Below are 17,224 nucleotides of genomic sequence, written 5' to 3'. Positions count from 1 at the left end.
TGTGGCCTGGGTGGGAGCTGCTTCAAAGACCCATGGCGATTCCGGGGCTTGGAGAGGCGAGAGGCCTTGTGGAAACATGGCGCCTGAGTCGGGGTTTCAACCCCAGCCTGTTGGCGCCTCGGCCTCGGCTCTCGCTGCCCCAGGGCCGGCCCGACTGACTTGCGGCTTTGTTTGCTTGAAGGCGCAATGTGCTGAGCTTGTCCTCTGGAATCGACGACCCCGGCTCCTTGAAGTGGGACCTTGCTCTCTGCCTTCTCCTCGTCTGGCTGGTCTGTTTCTTCTGCATCTGGAAGGGCGTCAAGTCCACGGGAAAAGTGAGTGGTGTTTCTGTCTCTCCCCTGCCTCAGCCCAGAGAATCTTCCACCTACCCCCCTCCCAGACCCTCCCGCTTGGACGCAGAGCCCAGACCAAAGTGCTGGTGTGTGCGACAGAGCAGTCCCCTAAAAGAAAATCAGGCCCTGCTTTGTGGTATTTGCCCACTTCGTGGTGGAAATACTCCCACCATGTCTGACTTCAAGTTACCAAGGGCTTCACAATGAGCTAACACAATTCCTGAAAATCGGGCAGTGGGCTCTGTGGCGCCTGTACAAGCTCCCATAATCACTGGCTCCCACGGCCAAGCGTAGCTGTTAGCAGATATCCGACGTTGGCTTTGTAACTGTGAAGTTAGCTGCAAGCAAGGTGAGCTGGCAGCTTGATTGTCAATTCTCAGCCAGTCCCTAACAGCACAGACCCTGTCTCTGCAAAATGCGCCCTGATGGGCAGCATCTCCCGCAAACTTGCTGGCAATGCAGACCCATGGGCCTCCCCCACACCTGCAGAATCAGAACCCACATTTGAACAGCATCCCCGGATAATCCAAATGCTCACTGAGGGTTTGAGAAGCACTGACCGGGAGTTTTGCTGCTAAGTCCGATGCACTGAATCATCTTACCAGTGACATTTCAGCCGGAAACTGAGTTGTTAGTTATCAAGGAAAGCTTTCGCCGATAAGATTAAGTCATGTGCTCATAACCAAGATGTTAGTTGTTAACCAGAATGTTAGCCATCACTGAAATATTCTCTGCTGATTTAATATGTTACACAATGACTAGACTGTTAGCTATTAACAGAGGTAGTAGCTGATCACTAAAATGTTAGCTTATAATTGAGGTTTTAGGTATGGGCTGGTGTATTGGCCATCGTGAAAATGTCAGCCTATGATTAAAATGTTACCTGTTAAAGTTAGAGCTAAACCATTACCTGATTAACCAAGACACTGGCCGGCATCATGGTCATTGCCATCTCAGGTCAGTGCAGAGGGCTCTGTCATGATCAGAGGTGTGAGCCCGTGCCTCGGCCAGGCTCTAGGCCATAGTGAAGGTGTTGGCTTATCTGCCTTTACATGTCCCCCACCTATCATTTCCCTCCTATCAGTTGCATCTCGATGGGGGAAAATCTCTTTAAGGTCCAAAAGCCCCCAAAGGTCAAGCGAGTATGTTAAGGTGGCATTCGAGTTACAGCAGTGGGCAGTGGGTGGTAAAGTTGTTTGGAGAAGGGGCCTTTGCTGCACCGGAATTTAAATGAAAGACCCTGTTGTCTCTGGATGAAGAGCCCCTGAAGTGAAATCACGGATCTGAATGGATCCCAGCATCTCCTTCAGGGCAAGATCCGGGTGCCCAGGATGGCAGAGGCAGAATGGGAAGGATTCTGGCGTGGGGGCCTGCCCAGCCCCACACACCCTCTGCCTGTTTCTGTGCTCGGAGCCATCCTGCAGTCCTAAAACCCCGTCCAGAAAGGAAGCAGGCCAGGCTTCAGAAATGTCCACACACAGCACCCCTGGCCAGCATTGCCCCACCGGGACAGGCAGGAAGAGGGCCCCTCGAGCAATCCACACAATGCCTCAGGGAGCGCGTTCCCCCGTGACACCCCACCTCCTCCTCCGTCTTGTGTGCAAGCTGCTTCCTCACCGCCTTTCTTCAAACGTGAGGGAACTAAGCTGGGAGAGGTTAGGTGGCTTGTTCAAAGGTACTGCCTCACCTTGAAGCCCCAGTTTTCTCATCTACAGAACGGGTGGAAGCGAGGGTTCAAACAAGAAGTGTTACGTTAGCCAGCATGATGCTTGTCTCAGATGGTACAGTAAATACCAATCCTGTTTTCACTGGGCCTCCGTTTCCCCACATGGAGATGAGTTTTTCTCAGGAAGTTTCTATGGAGCAGTGTTCTTGAGCAATGCTGGAGACATGATCGTTTCCTTATGCATCTGTCCATTTTGTGCCTCTACTATTCGTCAGGTCATATTGTAGGAATGGGGCCGGGGGACATGCAGGGGTCAGCAAGACAGACAGACATCTCTGTGCTCCAGGAGCTGACACATTTGCTGGTTGTGACAAGGTGAATGTGTGAAATATATAGGAGTCAGGTGGTGACTAGAGTATGGTGGTTAAAGGACAGTGTGGTGAAGGAGAATAGGAAGTGTTGGGGTATACTTTTAAATAGGGCGGCCAGGCAGGCTCACCAAGAAGGTGACTTTGGGGCACAGGTCTGAAGGAAGTGAGAGGTAAGCCATGTGGATATCTGGAGGAAAAAAAATTCTAAAGAGAGAGAACAGCCAGTGCAAAGGCCCTGAGGTATATCTGATCCAGACCTATGGGGAGCCCCCAGTCTGATGGAGGAAGCTGATGTTTCGCAGGAACAGCAGGCAAGACAATAGAATCAAAGCGAAAAGCGGAGGGTACCAGGCTGCAACTGTGGCCAGTTGAAGACGTGACTTGACAGAGGTCCCCTACCCTTCCCCACCCCTGGAGACAACCTCCTCCTCACACAGCTCCAGGCCCCTGAGGGGCGGGCATGGCTCCCAGAACAATAGCAGGGCCTGGGCCAGCCCAAAGAAGCCAAGACAAACACAGTAAGGCTCTGTGGACTTCCTTGAGCTCTACAGCCTGCCTGCCTGTCCGCCCGCCGCCGGCCGCCAGCCATGGCTTTCAGCCCTGGCCACAGACCAGGTTCATGGCCGCTGTGGGGGCTGGGCCCATGGGCAGCAGGGCAGGCCTCATCCTGGCATGGCCCTGCTTCAGTGGCTGACACTGGTCCGGTAGGGAGGGGGTGGACGGAGGGAGGGCCTGGGCAGCTCAGGACCCAAGTTCAAGTCACTTTGCCTCTCTGAGCCTCAGTTCCCTTTTTTGTAAATTGTCGGCATTCCAAGGATCTGAGCCGTGGCCCAGGTATGCTGGGGCTTAATTCATTCAACAAACCGTGATAATGGCAGCAAATGCTGTGTAACACACATCACCAGGCACTGTTCTCAGTGCTGTTTATTAGCTCATTTAACCATCCTAATGTTCTGAGGTGTCTGCGGACAAGCTGGGATTTGAACCCAGACAGCCCAGCTGCCAAGCTCGGCGCCCTGCATTCTTCCACCCCCTAACCATCACCTGCTGCCTGCCCTAACCTGTGCTAGCCTGATGGTGCAGTGGGGCATGAGGCAGGCATGTCCCTGCTCACAGAGCCTCAGGTCCAAGAAGGTGACGCAAGTCTAGACCCTCACACAGGAAGTACGGCGCCATGGACCCGAAGGGGAACACATTCGTGGGCAGACAGGAGCACAAACGTGGTCTGAGGCCGCACCCTTCCATCGCCAGCTCTTCCGTCTGGCTCTTAGAAACAAAGGGGTGGCAGTCAGAGTCAGATGTGGTTTGGGATCTCAGTTTCGGTCCCACAGGCTGCGTGACTTTGGGCACGTCCTTCCGCTTATGTGAAATGAGTTCGTGATGCTGCCCTCACACACACAGGGGTGCTGTGAAAGCCTTCAGGGCCTGCCTAGGTCCTGGGCACAGACTCATGGCCCTACCTCTCGGACCTCCATCTCTGGGCTGAGGGACCCCAGCTCCCCAGGCCTTTCCCCCCAAGGGAAGTTCAGGGCAGTGGGAGACTAACCTGTCTCCCTCCTGCCTTGCAGACCACCTTCTCTCCACCGTCCCTAGGGGAGTGAAGAAGAGTTGTCCTCTCAAGTTTCCAGGGCAGTTGGGCCACAGGGCTTTTGGATCAAGGGCTCAGAGGAACCATGAGCTTGCCAGCAAGAGTGGAAAAATACCACGTCCCGTGGCAAGGCCTGCTGGGCCACCACTAGAGGCCCACTGGCGGCGGCTGGCACCAGCCTCTCCCGTGAGGATCCCGGGGGAGTCACGGAAAAGTTGAGAGAATGGGTCTCAGGGGCTTGTCCTCAGAGCAGCGAGTTCTGCAAAACAAGGGTGGCTTTCCAAAAAGGCAGATGAAGTGGGGTGACTAGGTGGGGCTGTGATCAGGTGGGGCTGTCCTGGTCTGGACTGGGGGAGGGACAGGGATAACACGCACGCACACAAAAGACACGGGACTCTGAGGTCAGCTGGCCTAGATCAAGTCCCACCTCTGCCACCTACCAGTTCTGTGACCCCAGGCACCTGACATCAACCTCTCTGGGCCAGTCTTCTCATCTAGAAAATGCAGGTGATACACGTACCGACCCCTTTAGGATTAAATGAGTAACACACATAAAGCTTAGTAGAGTGCCTGGCACACAGTAAGTGCTACTTAAGTGCTTGTTAAACAAATGTAATATGTGAAAACAAGGGAAGCCACCCCCATCCCTGGGTGGTTTCCTGTGTCCCTGACACAAAGCCCTCTGGCCAGAGCCTGGTTGCCCAGCCTGGTGGGGCCCAGCTGGCTTTGAAGTGGCCGCCCTCTGGGGACAGCGTGCTGTCAGCAGCTGTTGTTCACCAGGCCCAGGGTGTGGCCCACAGCAGGGCCCAGAGTTGGGAACTGGTCGGGGGCCTGTCTGCAGGAAGGGAGGAGCGGCCTGGAGGGGGGCATGCTGGGTTTCTTTCTTTCACCCCTTCTGTGGCTTCCTGGCCTGCCTCCGCCCTCTGCATCTGCCTTCTGGTCCTTGGGAAATTGGGAGGGTTCTCTGCTGGGAAAACTGAGGCCTTGATGGAGCAAAGGCATCCCGGGAGGGAGCTGCAGAGACAGGTGTAGGGCCCGCCCTTCACCTGGGGTCACCAGGATCACTGCCGAGGTTCCCTGAGGGTGGCAGGTGAGGTCAGCTCCCTTAATCCTCCCCATACAGATGGAAGCTGAGGCCAAACCACCCAGCTGGGAGGTGGCGGAGGTGGGACGCAAACCCCAGCCTGGGTGACCCACACCACTCTACCCTTCCCCTTGGGGTGGCAGGGCTGGAGGGAACTTCAGAGCTCATCTGGCCTGAGCCTCCCACTTCGGCGGGCTTCAGCTTGTGGGGAAATGAAGCCCAGAGAGGGACAGTAGCTTGCTCAAGGTCTGACAGCAAGCCAGTCACTGAGCTTGAAGTTCAACCTGTGCCCTTGGGGAGTCCAGCCTTCCTCGGGTCGTTGGAAGGATTGAATAAACTGCCAGACTTGGAAGGACTTTTTTTTTTTTTTTTTTTTTTTTGAGAGAGAGAGAGAGAGGGCAAGTGCGAGCAGGGGAGGGGCAGAGGGAGAGGGAGAGAGAGGGAGAGAGAGAGAAAGAAAGAATCTTAAGCAGACTCCATGCTCAGCATGATGCCCGACTCAGGGCTCGATCTCACAACTGTGAGAAAACAGAAGAGCCGAAAACAGAAGAGTGGGACACTTAACCGACTGAGCCACCCAGGTGCCCCACAGAAGGGCTTTTTATTGCTCTGCCTCTTAAGTGCTGTGTGACCTGTGTGGGCAAGCAGTGGACTTGCCCAGGTCATCTACAGAGCACAGGACCTGCACCCAGGGCCCGTGGAGATTAACCACCTTGCTCTGAGCAAAGGCTTCAGTTCCTCACCTTCAAGATGAACACGGGGCGCCTGGGTGGCTCAGCTGGTTGAGCATCCCAACTTCAGCTCAGGTCATGATCTCACAGCTCATGGGTTGGAACCCTGCATTGGACTCTGTCCTGACAGCTCAGAGCCTGGAACCTGCTTCGGATTCTGTGTCTCCCCCTCTCTCTCTGTGCCCCTCCCCTGCTCACACTCTCTCTCTCTCTCTCTCTCTCTCTCTCTCAAAAATAAAATAAACATTAAAAAAAAAAGACGAAAATAGGACTGAAACCTACCTCAAAGGGCTAGGGTAGGGCAGGACCAACTAAGTATAGAAGTTACTGCACTTGGAATAGTACCAGGCTTACAGTAAGCGTTCGATAAATGCTGGTTGGCAGTACTGGCTGAGGGCAGCTGAGCCAGGCAGGTCCTGAGAGCTTTTTTCTTGCCCTTTTCCAGAGGCCCTTTCTAGTTATTTCTACTCAAAGGGATGTTGGCTATCCAAGAACTGTGCTCCAGTGAGGGTTCCTTTTCCAGATCGGTGGGGTTCAGGGTCTGTCACCCTCCATTGGCATCTGTTACCCACCTGGGCACTTCTGGCTGCAGTAACCTAGCACTGCCCCCGCCCCCCAGCACCACAGATACATTCATCCTGCTCTCTGGGTGTCTGTTTCCTCACCTGTAAAATGGGTGCATTGGCTACATAGTCGTTCCTTTCTGAGGTCCCGAGGGAGTCAGGGGCTCTGCGACCTCGTCTTAGCATTTCAGGTGGTCAACATGACCTTTCTGTATGTGCTCCATCGGCAAAGTGAAATACCTCATGCCTTTGCTCAGAGCGAGGTGGTTAATCTCCACGGGCCCTGGGTGCAGGTCCTGTGCTCTTTAGATGACCTGGGCAAGTCTTCAAGCCCTGTTGAGCCTCGGTTCCTCCTCCGTCAGCACGGTGGCCAGCACACCAGTTTAGGGGGGGTGTGGTGAGCACGAAGTGGGCTCAGGCCTGGGGAGTCCTCATTCAGCCAGTGTCCTGCTGGAAGTACCAGGAGTTCGCTGTCTGTTCAGAGCCGTGCGCCTCTGAGCCCCTCCCAGGCATAAACCCTGCCTGGAAACTTCTCGGGTTGAAGGAAAAGATTGGGAAATCCATCTAAGAGGACTGAGGCCGCAGGGTGTTTGAAGACCAGTGTTCTCAGGACAGGGGAGGATATGGAGGGCAGGCCCTTGGCAATGGCACGGCACAGCCTCGGTCGTCTCTGGTCCCCACCTCCAATTGGCCTTAGGTTGCCTGGGATGTGCTGTGTGATCCAGGGAAGGCCATGGGCCTCCCACGGTCCCAAGGGAGTGGAGGCTCTTCCCCATCTCCTGGCCAAGGGGCTTTAGAGACTTCTTCTCCTCCTAGAAGTTCTCGTGTCCTTCCTACAAAATCAGAGTCAACAACAGGCCCCATTTCTCGAGCACCGAAGTGCCAGGCACTCACCTCAGCTTTTGACAGAGGTCTTTTATTACTTTTGTCTCCACTGACACATGAGGGAACAGTCCCAGAAAGGTTAAGCATGATGGCCAATGCCACCCAGCAAGAGAGGGGACAGAGCTGGGATTTGAACCCACACTTAACTGATCCCGAACCACAAGAGTCGTACTAACAGTTGTAATGTTAGCTAACACGTACTGAGTGTCACATGCCAACCACTGGGGTCAGCCTTTTACACATACACTTGATAGTTCACACTCTTACTTTCCATTTTCCTTCTTTACTCACAAGAGTGTCTGTTCGTGAGGGCAGGGATTTGTTTTCTGCCTTGTCCACCGCTCTATTTCCAGGGCCTAGATGTTCAGTAAATATTCATAGGATTGCTTTCATTGAATCTCAGTAAATCTGTGAGGTGAGTACTTGTGTGATACCCAGGTTACAGGTGAGGCAACTGAGGCCCCGAGAGGTTAAACGATATGTGTAAGGTCACACAGCAAGTGAAGCAGCAGGCTCAGCTCCAGACCCTCGGCTCCGGAGGGAATGCTGGAATGTGACAGCAGCAGGTGAGGCCACGGGCCCCCCTGAATCCCTCTCGTCCCTCACAGGTTGTCTACTTCACGGCCACCTTCCCCTTCGCCATGCTCCTGGTGCTGCTGGTCCGTGGACTGACACTGCCCGGTGCAGGCGCAGGCATCAAGTTTTATCTGTACCCCGACATCAGCCGCCTGGAGGACCCACAGGTACACCAGGAGGCCGCCTGTCCTCCCTCCCACCCGGGGCCAGGCAGGGCAGGGTGCGGGGAAGCGAAGCTGGCGGCCCAGTTTCCGCAGTTCTTGGGCACACGCATCTGGTCGGGCCGTCCGGCTCCAGTACTTTTCCGCTGGGCCGTGGCAGTTTGTTCACCGTGCACATGGGCCCTTCCCGCTGTGGGCGTATCTTTTCATGTCGAGGCCTCCTGAGGCCAGCCAGTTATAGTCTTCTTCCGGCCCTGTGCCAGGTAAGGGGGGCTGGTCTCAGGAGCCAGCCTCCTCCTCGCTCCTGGCCTCTGCCCGCAGTGGCCGAGAGGGCTGCCTCGTGGGGATGGGAGAGCCGGCTCAGGACTGCCGCTTCTGGCTTCCTTGGCCGAGGTCGGAATTCAGAGTTGGTGATGAGCTCTTGGAAGGTCAGGGGGCAGATACTGAACGTCTGGCTCCTGGCAGTCAGCCATGTGACCGCGGGAGGTTGGAGAACACCCTACAATGTTTTACTGGACCATTTGAGGACCTTTTGTCCCCGGGATCCTCAACCTTCAAGTTGCCTTCAAGGTCCTGTGCTGCTCTGGGTCTCCTCCCCACTGCCCTCTCGCCCTCTCCTAGGTGAGAGGGGGCTTGGCCAACATCAGAGGACAGCTGGGAAGGCAGTTTTGTGGCCATCGGGAGCTGCTCAAGGAAAGTTCTGGAGAGCAGCTTTGCCTGCATAATCCGTTCGGGAGTCCTCCCCGTTCCAACTCGGGGGTCCCCGGACAATAGCAGTTACGGTAACAATAGTGGCCTTGACTTCACGGTCTTGCCCTGTGCCTGCACCGGGCTGAATCTATTTTCCGAAAATAGGCATGATAGTGCTGTGCGTCAGGGCAGTGGAGCCCATGGTACAGATGTGAAAACTGAGGCTCCAGGCGGGAGTCCCTATTGCCCACGATCATTTCATAGTTGGAATTCAGATCTGTCTGCTTCAAAAGTCCATCCTCCTAATCCTGACGCTCAGTGACTGGGGGTTTCTTTGACTTCTGGGCTTCCTTGCAGCTCAGTATTGCCTTCAAAGACGCCTTGGATTCCAGCACAAATGCTCTCCTTGCAGTCAAGAGTCTGCACATTTTGAGGTGCCCAGGGCCCGCACCGCCCCCTCCAGGAAGCTGGTCCTAACGGCCCCTTCTCTCTCTCCTTACCACTCCCACCCCAACCCCCATAGGTATGGATTGATGCCGGGACCCAAATATTCTTCTCCTACGCCATCTGCCTGGGGGCCATGACCTCTCTGGGGAGCTACAACAAGTACAAGTACAACTCGTACAGGCAAGTGTCGCGCCAGCGGGCCTGGTAAACCTTAGAAATGATGATGTTTAAAGAAAAAAAAGAGAAGAAGTAGGGAGCGTGGCTTCCTTGTGTTGTGAATTAACTTGCTCCCTGACATATGTGTAACTTAGGGACTGTATGCTGCTGGGATGCCTGAACAGTGGTACCAGTTTTGTGTCTGGCTTCGCAATTTTTTCCATCCTGGGCTTCATGGCACAAGAGCAAGGGGTGGACATTGCTGATGTGGCTGAGTCAGGTATGGTGGTATTGGTGGCAGTGGTGGTGGGCACTGCCACCTAGTGTGTAAGCCAAGTACTGCAGGCATGAAGCCAGACCCCAGGGGGCTTTGGGGGGGGACGAGCCTGGTTTCCGAAACGGACCCCCCCCCACCAAGATGTCCCCCACGTATCAAAGAGTACAAAAGCTAAATTTTAAGCACTTTGCAATTTGGCCCAAGGGGCTAGCAGAAACATGGGGGTTGGTTAAGTTGGGGGAATACTTAGCTACTCTTGTGTGGTCTTCCCTCCCTCTCCTTCCCCAGCAAACTCCTGGTTTCAGCAACAGAAACCACTTTCCTAACTCAGGCCCAAGCCAGCCACCAGTCGGCATTCCATCACCACCTTCTCAGCTTTGGTTTCTGTATTTTGCACTTTGCTCCCAGCGCGCTCCCTCTAGCAAACCCATTCATTCATTCCACCGATGCTATTGATTTATGGAGTCTGCCCTGTGTCAGCCACCACCGTAGGCAGTGGGGTGGGAGAGAGACGGTGGGCATGGCGGTCGCCCGCTGGGACCATGACAGACCCAGTTTGGGGGTAGTTTGTGGGGACAGTGTCACCCCCTGGAGGCGTGGGGCCCTGTTGGTGGGGTACTCCTTCCGGAAGTAGAGGAAAGTCTTAGAATCGTGAACTCTGCAAAGCCTGGGATCCTAGGCTGGGATCCTGGAGCTCCAGGAAGGTGGTTCTGGAACCTGAAAATGACAAAGTCTTCAGTTGCTAGAATCCTAGAGCCTCAGAACCACAGTATTTTAGGACTTGCTGCTGGAAGTGCTAAGTCCTGGAACTGCAGCCATAGAACTGCAGTGGCCTGGATATGGGAACAGGAACCGCAGGCTCCCGAGTTCCCCAAGGGCTATCTTTGTGGCTTCTCTACCTCCCTCCTGTCCTGCCCATTCACTGGGTGGGTGCTCATCAGCTGCCTGGAAGGTTTGGTAACTTTGTACATGTCCTCTGCTGCACCCGACCTCTCGATTTCTCACAACCTCTCTGGGCCCACATGGAGAGAGGCGAGGGTCCTGGGCTGAGGCCCCTCTCAGGTCCAGAGGACAGCCTAGTGTCCTAACTCCAGGGACCACCACAGACCAGAGTCAGGCATAGCTAGAGCCCTTGCCATGGCATTGCCCTGGCCCTTGTTGGAAACAGGGTGGCGTCCTGGCTTCTCAGCCACAGAACCCTACCGTTGGGGGTCAGGGGTACCTCAGCATTGTGCATTTAGACGTCTGTTCTGCAGATGAGGAGACCAGTGGCTTGAGAGCAAGGGCCTTGCTCGGGCTGATCAGGATCCGAGTTGGGGTCTCCTGGACAGGGCGCCCGCCACCTCCTGGACAGGCCCCTCTGCCACGAGGACGTCCTCTGTCTCCTGCCTTCCCACTCACCCTGGACACACGTGATAATTCTGGTCTTCCCTGTGTGAGAACGCATCTGAGCTCCTCTGACTTTCTCTGACCTCAGAGCCCGTGGGCCCTGCTTTCATCCTTGCTTGGCAAAGACGTTCCCTGCCCCCTCCCCACCGCCCGCCCCGCAGTGTCGCAGGACAAGTGTGGCAAGCCCACGCATCTCTCCGCTGGCCCCCAGTCCCAGGTCGGACCATCAGACATAGCTTCCTTTCCCCAAGGGCCCCAAGAAGCAGGCCAGGGACTGAGGACACAGAAAGTTAATTCCAGAAAGATCCACATCCACTTGGGAGTTTGGCAGGTCCAGTGATGAGGGGAAGACCATTTGCAGCTTCTTTGCAGCGGCTTTTTTCAGTTGAGGGCTTGCAAAGCAGTTGTGATCGCCAGGAGCATGGAGTGAATTGGTGGTGGGATATATATATATATATACACATATATATATGTATATATATATATATATGTGTATATATATGTATATCTTGATATCTAAAATAGATCTTTCTCTGTGGACAACTAGGTACTTTTATATGTGTATATATCATCACCCTAAGTTGTTTTCTTCCTCCTGTCCACTTCAAAGACCTTGTTGTTTATTCCCCACGGTGATGTCTGAACAGCTGACAGATACCTCAAGGGTGATTATTTCTCTAATAAGCTTTTAACAAGCACCATATTGAGCGAAGTGCATTTGAACAAGATAATTATTTGGCCGAACGGAGTATACACGGCACGTGCAGTGGCGCGTTCTCTGCTCGCGGAGGGGCATGCATTGGTGCTCGGAGCGGCTGCGTGATTTCACATGGACTTCTCTCTCTATAGTTCCCCGTGCGCTTTTAGAGAAAGATGCTCAGACCCTCTCCCAGAGGCTGGCTTGAGAAAGGCAAAACTGAAATACAGAAACGAGCGTGTTGAGAACCTCCCCCAGGCCCCAGCGGGCGGCGGGAGGTGGGCGGCGGGTGGCGGGTGGGGGTTGGGGGGCCCCATTTTACATCTGTCTCGCAGTCGGCTGGAATTGAATCCACACGCAGTGACGCTTACCAGTCGGGCCAGAGCTGACGTGTAGGGGGACCAGGGGGGCCCCAGCGAGGTGCACATGGGGCTTCCGTTGCAGCTTGGACTTTGGGGTTTTGGTAGGACCGCCCCTTCTACCACTTCTCGTGGGATTTGCTACCATCGCCGCCTGAGGATACCCGAGTAGACTCTGGACAGTAGAAGGACTCGCCCTTGCCTGCCACATTTGTGGTTAACGCCCCACTGTGCGGTTTCTGGCTCCAATTTATTTTAAAGGTTTTTTGGGTTGGGTTTTTTTTTTTTTTTCTGGTGGTTTTTTTGTTGTTGTTGTTGTGTTTTGTTTTGTTTTGTTTTTTTCTCATTCTTCAGCTAGTCATTTGGTTTCTGATATCTGCTCTAAATATCCTGGCCTCTAGCCCTTTTTGTTTTCACATTTCTTGACCTTTTTTATTTATTTATTTATTTATTTATTTATTTATTTTATTTTATTTTATTTTTATTCATTTATTTTTTTTAAGTTGTGGATCTTACTTTATTTTTTCAGCCCGGGTCCTTTCAGGCCTCCTTTCTTTTGCTGCTTGCTGCCGCCTCTTAGAACCACAGGTCTTAACCACTGGCTCAGTTCTTAACCCCTGGCTTCTCCCCCCAGACGCGCCGGAGACAGGAGGAGACATTTCTCTATGTCTCTGGAATGTTTCCAGGCAGAAAGGTGCCCCCTGAGCTGGCGGGGCTCCCGTCTCCCACGCCGGGCCTCCAGATTCTGTCCGAGTCCCCTCCTCAGAAACCAGAAGCCCTTTTCTAGGGAAGTGGGCTCAGCATCTGAGAATCTGAGCACGAGAAGTCTCCTTGGGAGTCATTTCCTGGATCCTGCCCCTCCCTTCTCAGGTGGGGAAGCAGGTCCCTGCAGGGGTGCGTGGTGACATAAAGAGAAGGTGGAGTGAGACCTGAATGGAAGTCTCGGGTCTCCGGAGCCTGGGGTCTTGCCCCACGCACACCTCCCTCTAGCTTTGGGCCTTGCCTCTGACATTGCTCAGTAGGGTGCACAGACGCACCCCTGAAGCAAGGTTTGCCCTGCAGGGCATGGTTCTGTATTCTTTCACAATGTTTTAGTCATTAACTCAGAAGTAGAAACCTTTTCTTTGCCAACGGGGCCTTCGGTAGTCCGATAACCAGATCTTTCCCCCTTTGCTTCCTTCCAGCAAACGTTGGCCTGGTTACTCTGGTTTGGGGAGCCCTCCTTTTCCAAGCCGGCAGACTGGGTCCCAGGCTCGGTCCCATCTCCCGCCCCCAAATGGCCAGGTCTGCCGGATTCTGGTGTGTGAGGCCACTTGTACTGCTGCATAGGAGACAGATGCTAAAACGGGGCCCCACCTGAGCCCCAGTGCACCCCATCCGAAAGGGAGGCAGGCCTGGGCTCTTCCCCCAGGCACAGATTCAGACCTGGCTCCTCCCTGCATTTGGGGTTTGGGACACCGCCTCAGTCCCGAGTGTCTTTGTGTGAGCTCCAGTGCCCCGGGTGGCCGGGTCACTGATGTGCCTCCCCCTCTGCCCCTCCCCATTTTCTCTTCCCTTTAGGTCCTGGCCTGGCCTTCATTGCCTACCCAAAAGCTGTGACAATGATGCCGCTGCCCACGTTTTGGTCCATTCTCTTTTTTATTATGCTTCTCTTGCTTGGACTGGATAGCCAGGTATGTCCAGATCGAGGGGACGCCGTACAGAGGGAGTGCCCGGGGGAGTGTGGTTCTGGGAAGGTGCCCTTCATCATGCCGTGTATGACACTGTCACTCCCTTCCCGCCCTCACATCAGACTTGCACCAGCTTCAGCCAGCAAGGGTTCCTCCAAGACCCCAGGGGTAGAAAAGGCCTCAGGGCAACAGGAGGAGGACGTCTGCCCCAAAGCTCGGGTCTTTGGCCCCAGCAAGGGGAAATGGATACCTGAGGCATGTGGTTAAAATGAAACTAAAGACGGGAAATAGAAGGTCAAGGCCAAGTGGTGATGATGATGTGTTCCGTGGAGGGTCCACACGGGGGCCCAGGACATGGCAGGCAGTTCAGGGAAGGGGCGACAGTGCCTGCCCAAGCTGTCACTGATTGTCCTAAGTGCAGCCAGAGAAGCCCAAACCACACATGGTGTTCTGTGATTCCTGGCGCATGTGAGTAGTGTCCCACGGAGTGAAACCATGATCCTCCAGCGCTGGGGAGCCTCGCTCAGGCCCACCCTGTCCTCTGGCCAGCCCAGCTTCTGCCCTCCCAAGGCACGACTCCATCTATACCAACACTATTTTCCTGCACTTCTGAACCCCTGTGTCCCGCCCCTCCAGGGCTCAGACCTCCATGGGGTGTGTCAGTGAGAGCCAACCAGGGGCTGAGACTGGCTTCGGAGTAACAGTTCCAAGCCCCCATGCTGTATGACATTGGGCACATTCCCTCCCCTCGCTGAGACTCCGTTTTCTCATCTCGTAAATGGGTGTGATTATACCCACATTGCCTTGTATGAAGTACCAGGCACAGTGCCTGATACAGAGCAGCACGTGGTGCTTGGAAAACAGAGTTCCCTTGGAGATATGTGTATTTTCCTTGGGGTTGTCTCAAGATGACAGTTGAGAGGGCAGGCGTGCTCCAGGAGTGGAGAGTTAGGATGCGCAGGGTGGGCTGGTGGTATGCCCAGACCAGAGCCCTGCACACGGTGCCACCACCCCGGGGCCATCATCTGAGGTCCATCGCTGAAAGGCAGGCACTTTGCGGCCTTCTGTGCGGTCTGGGTATCTGGCTGCCTCATGGGAAACCTTTGGTCCAGAGGCCTGCTGCCAGTTCAGGAGAGGGCTTCACCACCCACCCCATGGGCAGCAGCCTCAAAGTCGCTGCCCAGGGTGAGTCCCTGTGGACTCAGAACCAGATAGGAGGAACGTCTTAGAAGGTCAGGCAGAGGAGAGGAGGCAGTCTGCCAGCAAGGTCAAGAACAGAGTGAAGGATTTGGCAGGAAGGGGACCAGGATTAGCAGAGAAGACAGAGTGGAAACATTTGGGAGACTGAAAACAAAATACTTGTGTAGTTGTTGGTGGGCTTGAGCTGTATAAACAGCAAGAGGAGTCCATTAATCATCTCTCGCTAATGAGTTTGGCCTTCAGAGGCCCCAAGCAAATGGCTTTTATAACTTCTTCCAAAGCTCTAAGTGAAAGCAAAAAACAAAAACAGAGAGTGGTTAATAAATGACAAAGCGTGACGTCTCCATGGGCCCAAAATGGGCCTCTTGGGCCAAGGAAGCTGCTTCCTGAGGGAGTGGAGGTGGTTTATATTAAGTTTTCTCCCTGGGAGGCAGGTGGGGCCTGGCTGGCGAGGCACACCTCTGAGCCAGGCCTCATGGTGGCCAACGGGCTCAGGGAATCTTGGTGAGCTCTCCAAGCCAGTCTCAGAGGGAGCCGGCACCCTTTCCACTCAGAACCTGGAACTCAGGGCTCAGAGCCCTTCAAATGACCTGCCTAACTGATATCCCACGAAGGGCATGAGTAGGATTTGAACCCAGGGAGCTAGAACATAATGTCTCAGGGGTCTGATGGCCTAGGTTGGAATCCCTCCTTTGCATCTATTTGCTAAATGTGAGCTCGCAGATGGTGGGGGGGAAGGTTTTGCAGATGCTGGTGACCGCTTCATGCCCCACCAGCACCGTGATCTAGTCAGAGCGCTGTCCTGCGAGGTGTTTCTGTGGGCAAGTCTTCATGTCGGGCTTTTTATGTATGTGTGTGGCAAAATGGTCCATGAAATGGACCATCTGAACCATTTTTAAGCATGCAGTTCAGCGGTATGAAGTACATTCACGTTGTTGTGTGACCATCGTCGCCACCCGCCCCCAGAACCTTTGTGTCTTCCTAAAACGAAGCTCTGTCCCCATTAAATACAACTCCCCATTCTGGGGCCCTTTCCCTGTCCTGTATATATATATGTAAACTCTTTAATCTGCAGCGTCTCTACAGCTGGGTACAACTGTTGCCCTGTAGAGCCAAGAAAACTGAGGCTGAGCAAGAACAAGGGATCGGCCGAGGCCACGCACAGCTGGTTTCAGGAATGGGCTTGGTTCTGGGGCTACCCATTCCCTGACCTGCTAGTTCATCCCTCCTGGCCTTATCTTGGAGTTCCCCCCCAAATAGCTTCCTCTCATGGAAGTGCAGAGATCCATAGCCAACCTCAGGCAGAGGCCTCTCACTGATGGAGTGTGCCCCCCCTCCCCACCCCAGGATGTCTGGCATCTGCAGGGAGCGCTCTTTGACTTAGGGACCACTGCGTATTTCTTGGTGAGATGGGGTGGGGGTGGCATGCACGTGGAGGCAGATGCTTGCACGAGATAACAAGCAGCACCGGTGGAGGAGAGAGCTGGCCCCCATCTCCCTGGAGCTCACTCATCCCCTGACATGGGTTTGCAGCAATCACCCAATTACCAGCTTACTCTTGTGATTTCACATCTTTGTCCGCCTCCCTGCTGAGCAGGCAAGACCTTCCCATTTTACAGGGGAGACAGACGGACATTTGGAGAAATCAGGGTCACATAGCTGTTAAGTGAGGGAGGTCTGAAGAGGCCGGTGGAGCAGGGCTGAGGGCTGGGGCTGGGGTTCTCCAGAAAGGGAAGGGAGCTTGGAAATGAGGGGCGTGTGCTGGTGTTGACCCTGCCCCACAGTGACACCGGACCTTCCTGCCTTTAATTTCCCCATCTCAAAAAGGAAAGAACCTTTGTCTTTAACTCCTTTTGAAGCTTAATGTTTGGGCCGCAGGTTTGCTGTAATTCAGTGGCAATTTAGGTTGAAAACTCTGTGGCTGACACATCAGTCTGAGGTCAAAACATCAGCCCCTCCTCTTTGGGCCCCTTTCAAGAGCCTCTCGCTCCTCTTTTCCCTGAATTCCTGGCAACAAAGGATCATTTCTCCAGCCCCTCTCAGCCATGAAAGGGATTCGCTCCCGGTTTGTATCCCTTGATCCTCCTGTGATGCATCCCAAAGGAATAAGTGGTGGGATCTCTCTTGTAGGAATGCTGGGGAAACATCCTTCCCAAATGCCTCTCTCGGATGAAAGAACAGAAGGGTCAAGGCTTTAGCTTTTCGACTTTTAAAGGAATCAGACAGACCGGCCTTGGAGGGTATGTTGGCTGGCAAAGCATTTTGGCAGTAGTCACCCAAATGTAAACTGCTTCTACGTGCCCTTCGGTCCTGAAGCTTCATTTCTAGATTGTGCTCCGATGCTTCTGCCCCAAAGATAGAGGTAGAGGAGGAGTCTTTGCC

At 54.2% G+C, this 17,224-nt stretch overlaps 1 protein-coding gene across 3 annotated transcripts in view; it reads left to right on the top strand.

Annotated features, from left to right (window-relative positions):
- SLC6A6 (solute carrier family 6 member 6) overlaps positions 1 to 17,224 on the top strand; it is an 88,717-nt gene that overhangs the window by 58,035 nt on the left and 13,458 nt on the right. For all 3 annotated transcript variants that reach the window (XM_045493928.1, XM_045493930.1, XM_045493929.1), the window contains 5 exons: positions 182 to 314; positions 7,829 to 7,963; positions 9,171 to 9,274; positions 9,406 to 9,530; positions 13,533 to 13,645. In XM_045493928.1, the coding sequence (XP_045349884.1) occupies positions 182 to 314; positions 7,829 to 7,963; positions 9,171 to 9,274; positions 9,406 to 9,530; positions 13,533 to 13,645 (610 nt within the window). The remainder of the gene's footprint in view (positions 1 to 181; positions 315 to 7,828; positions 7,964 to 9,170; positions 9,275 to 9,405; positions 9,531 to 13,532; positions 13,646 to 17,224) is intronic.

Source organism: Leopardus geoffroyi, chromosome A2 (assembly GCF_018350155.1).
Source record: "Leopardus geoffroyi isolate Oge1 chromosome A2, O.geoffroyi_Oge1_pat1.0, whole genome shotgun sequence".
In the NCBI taxonomy this organism is placed as follows: domain Eukaryota; kingdom Metazoa; phylum Chordata; class Mammalia; order Carnivora; family Felidae; genus Leopardus; species Leopardus geoffroyi.
Note: the sequence above shows the minus strand (reverse complement) of the source record. Positions and strands in the feature narration are given on the sequence as shown.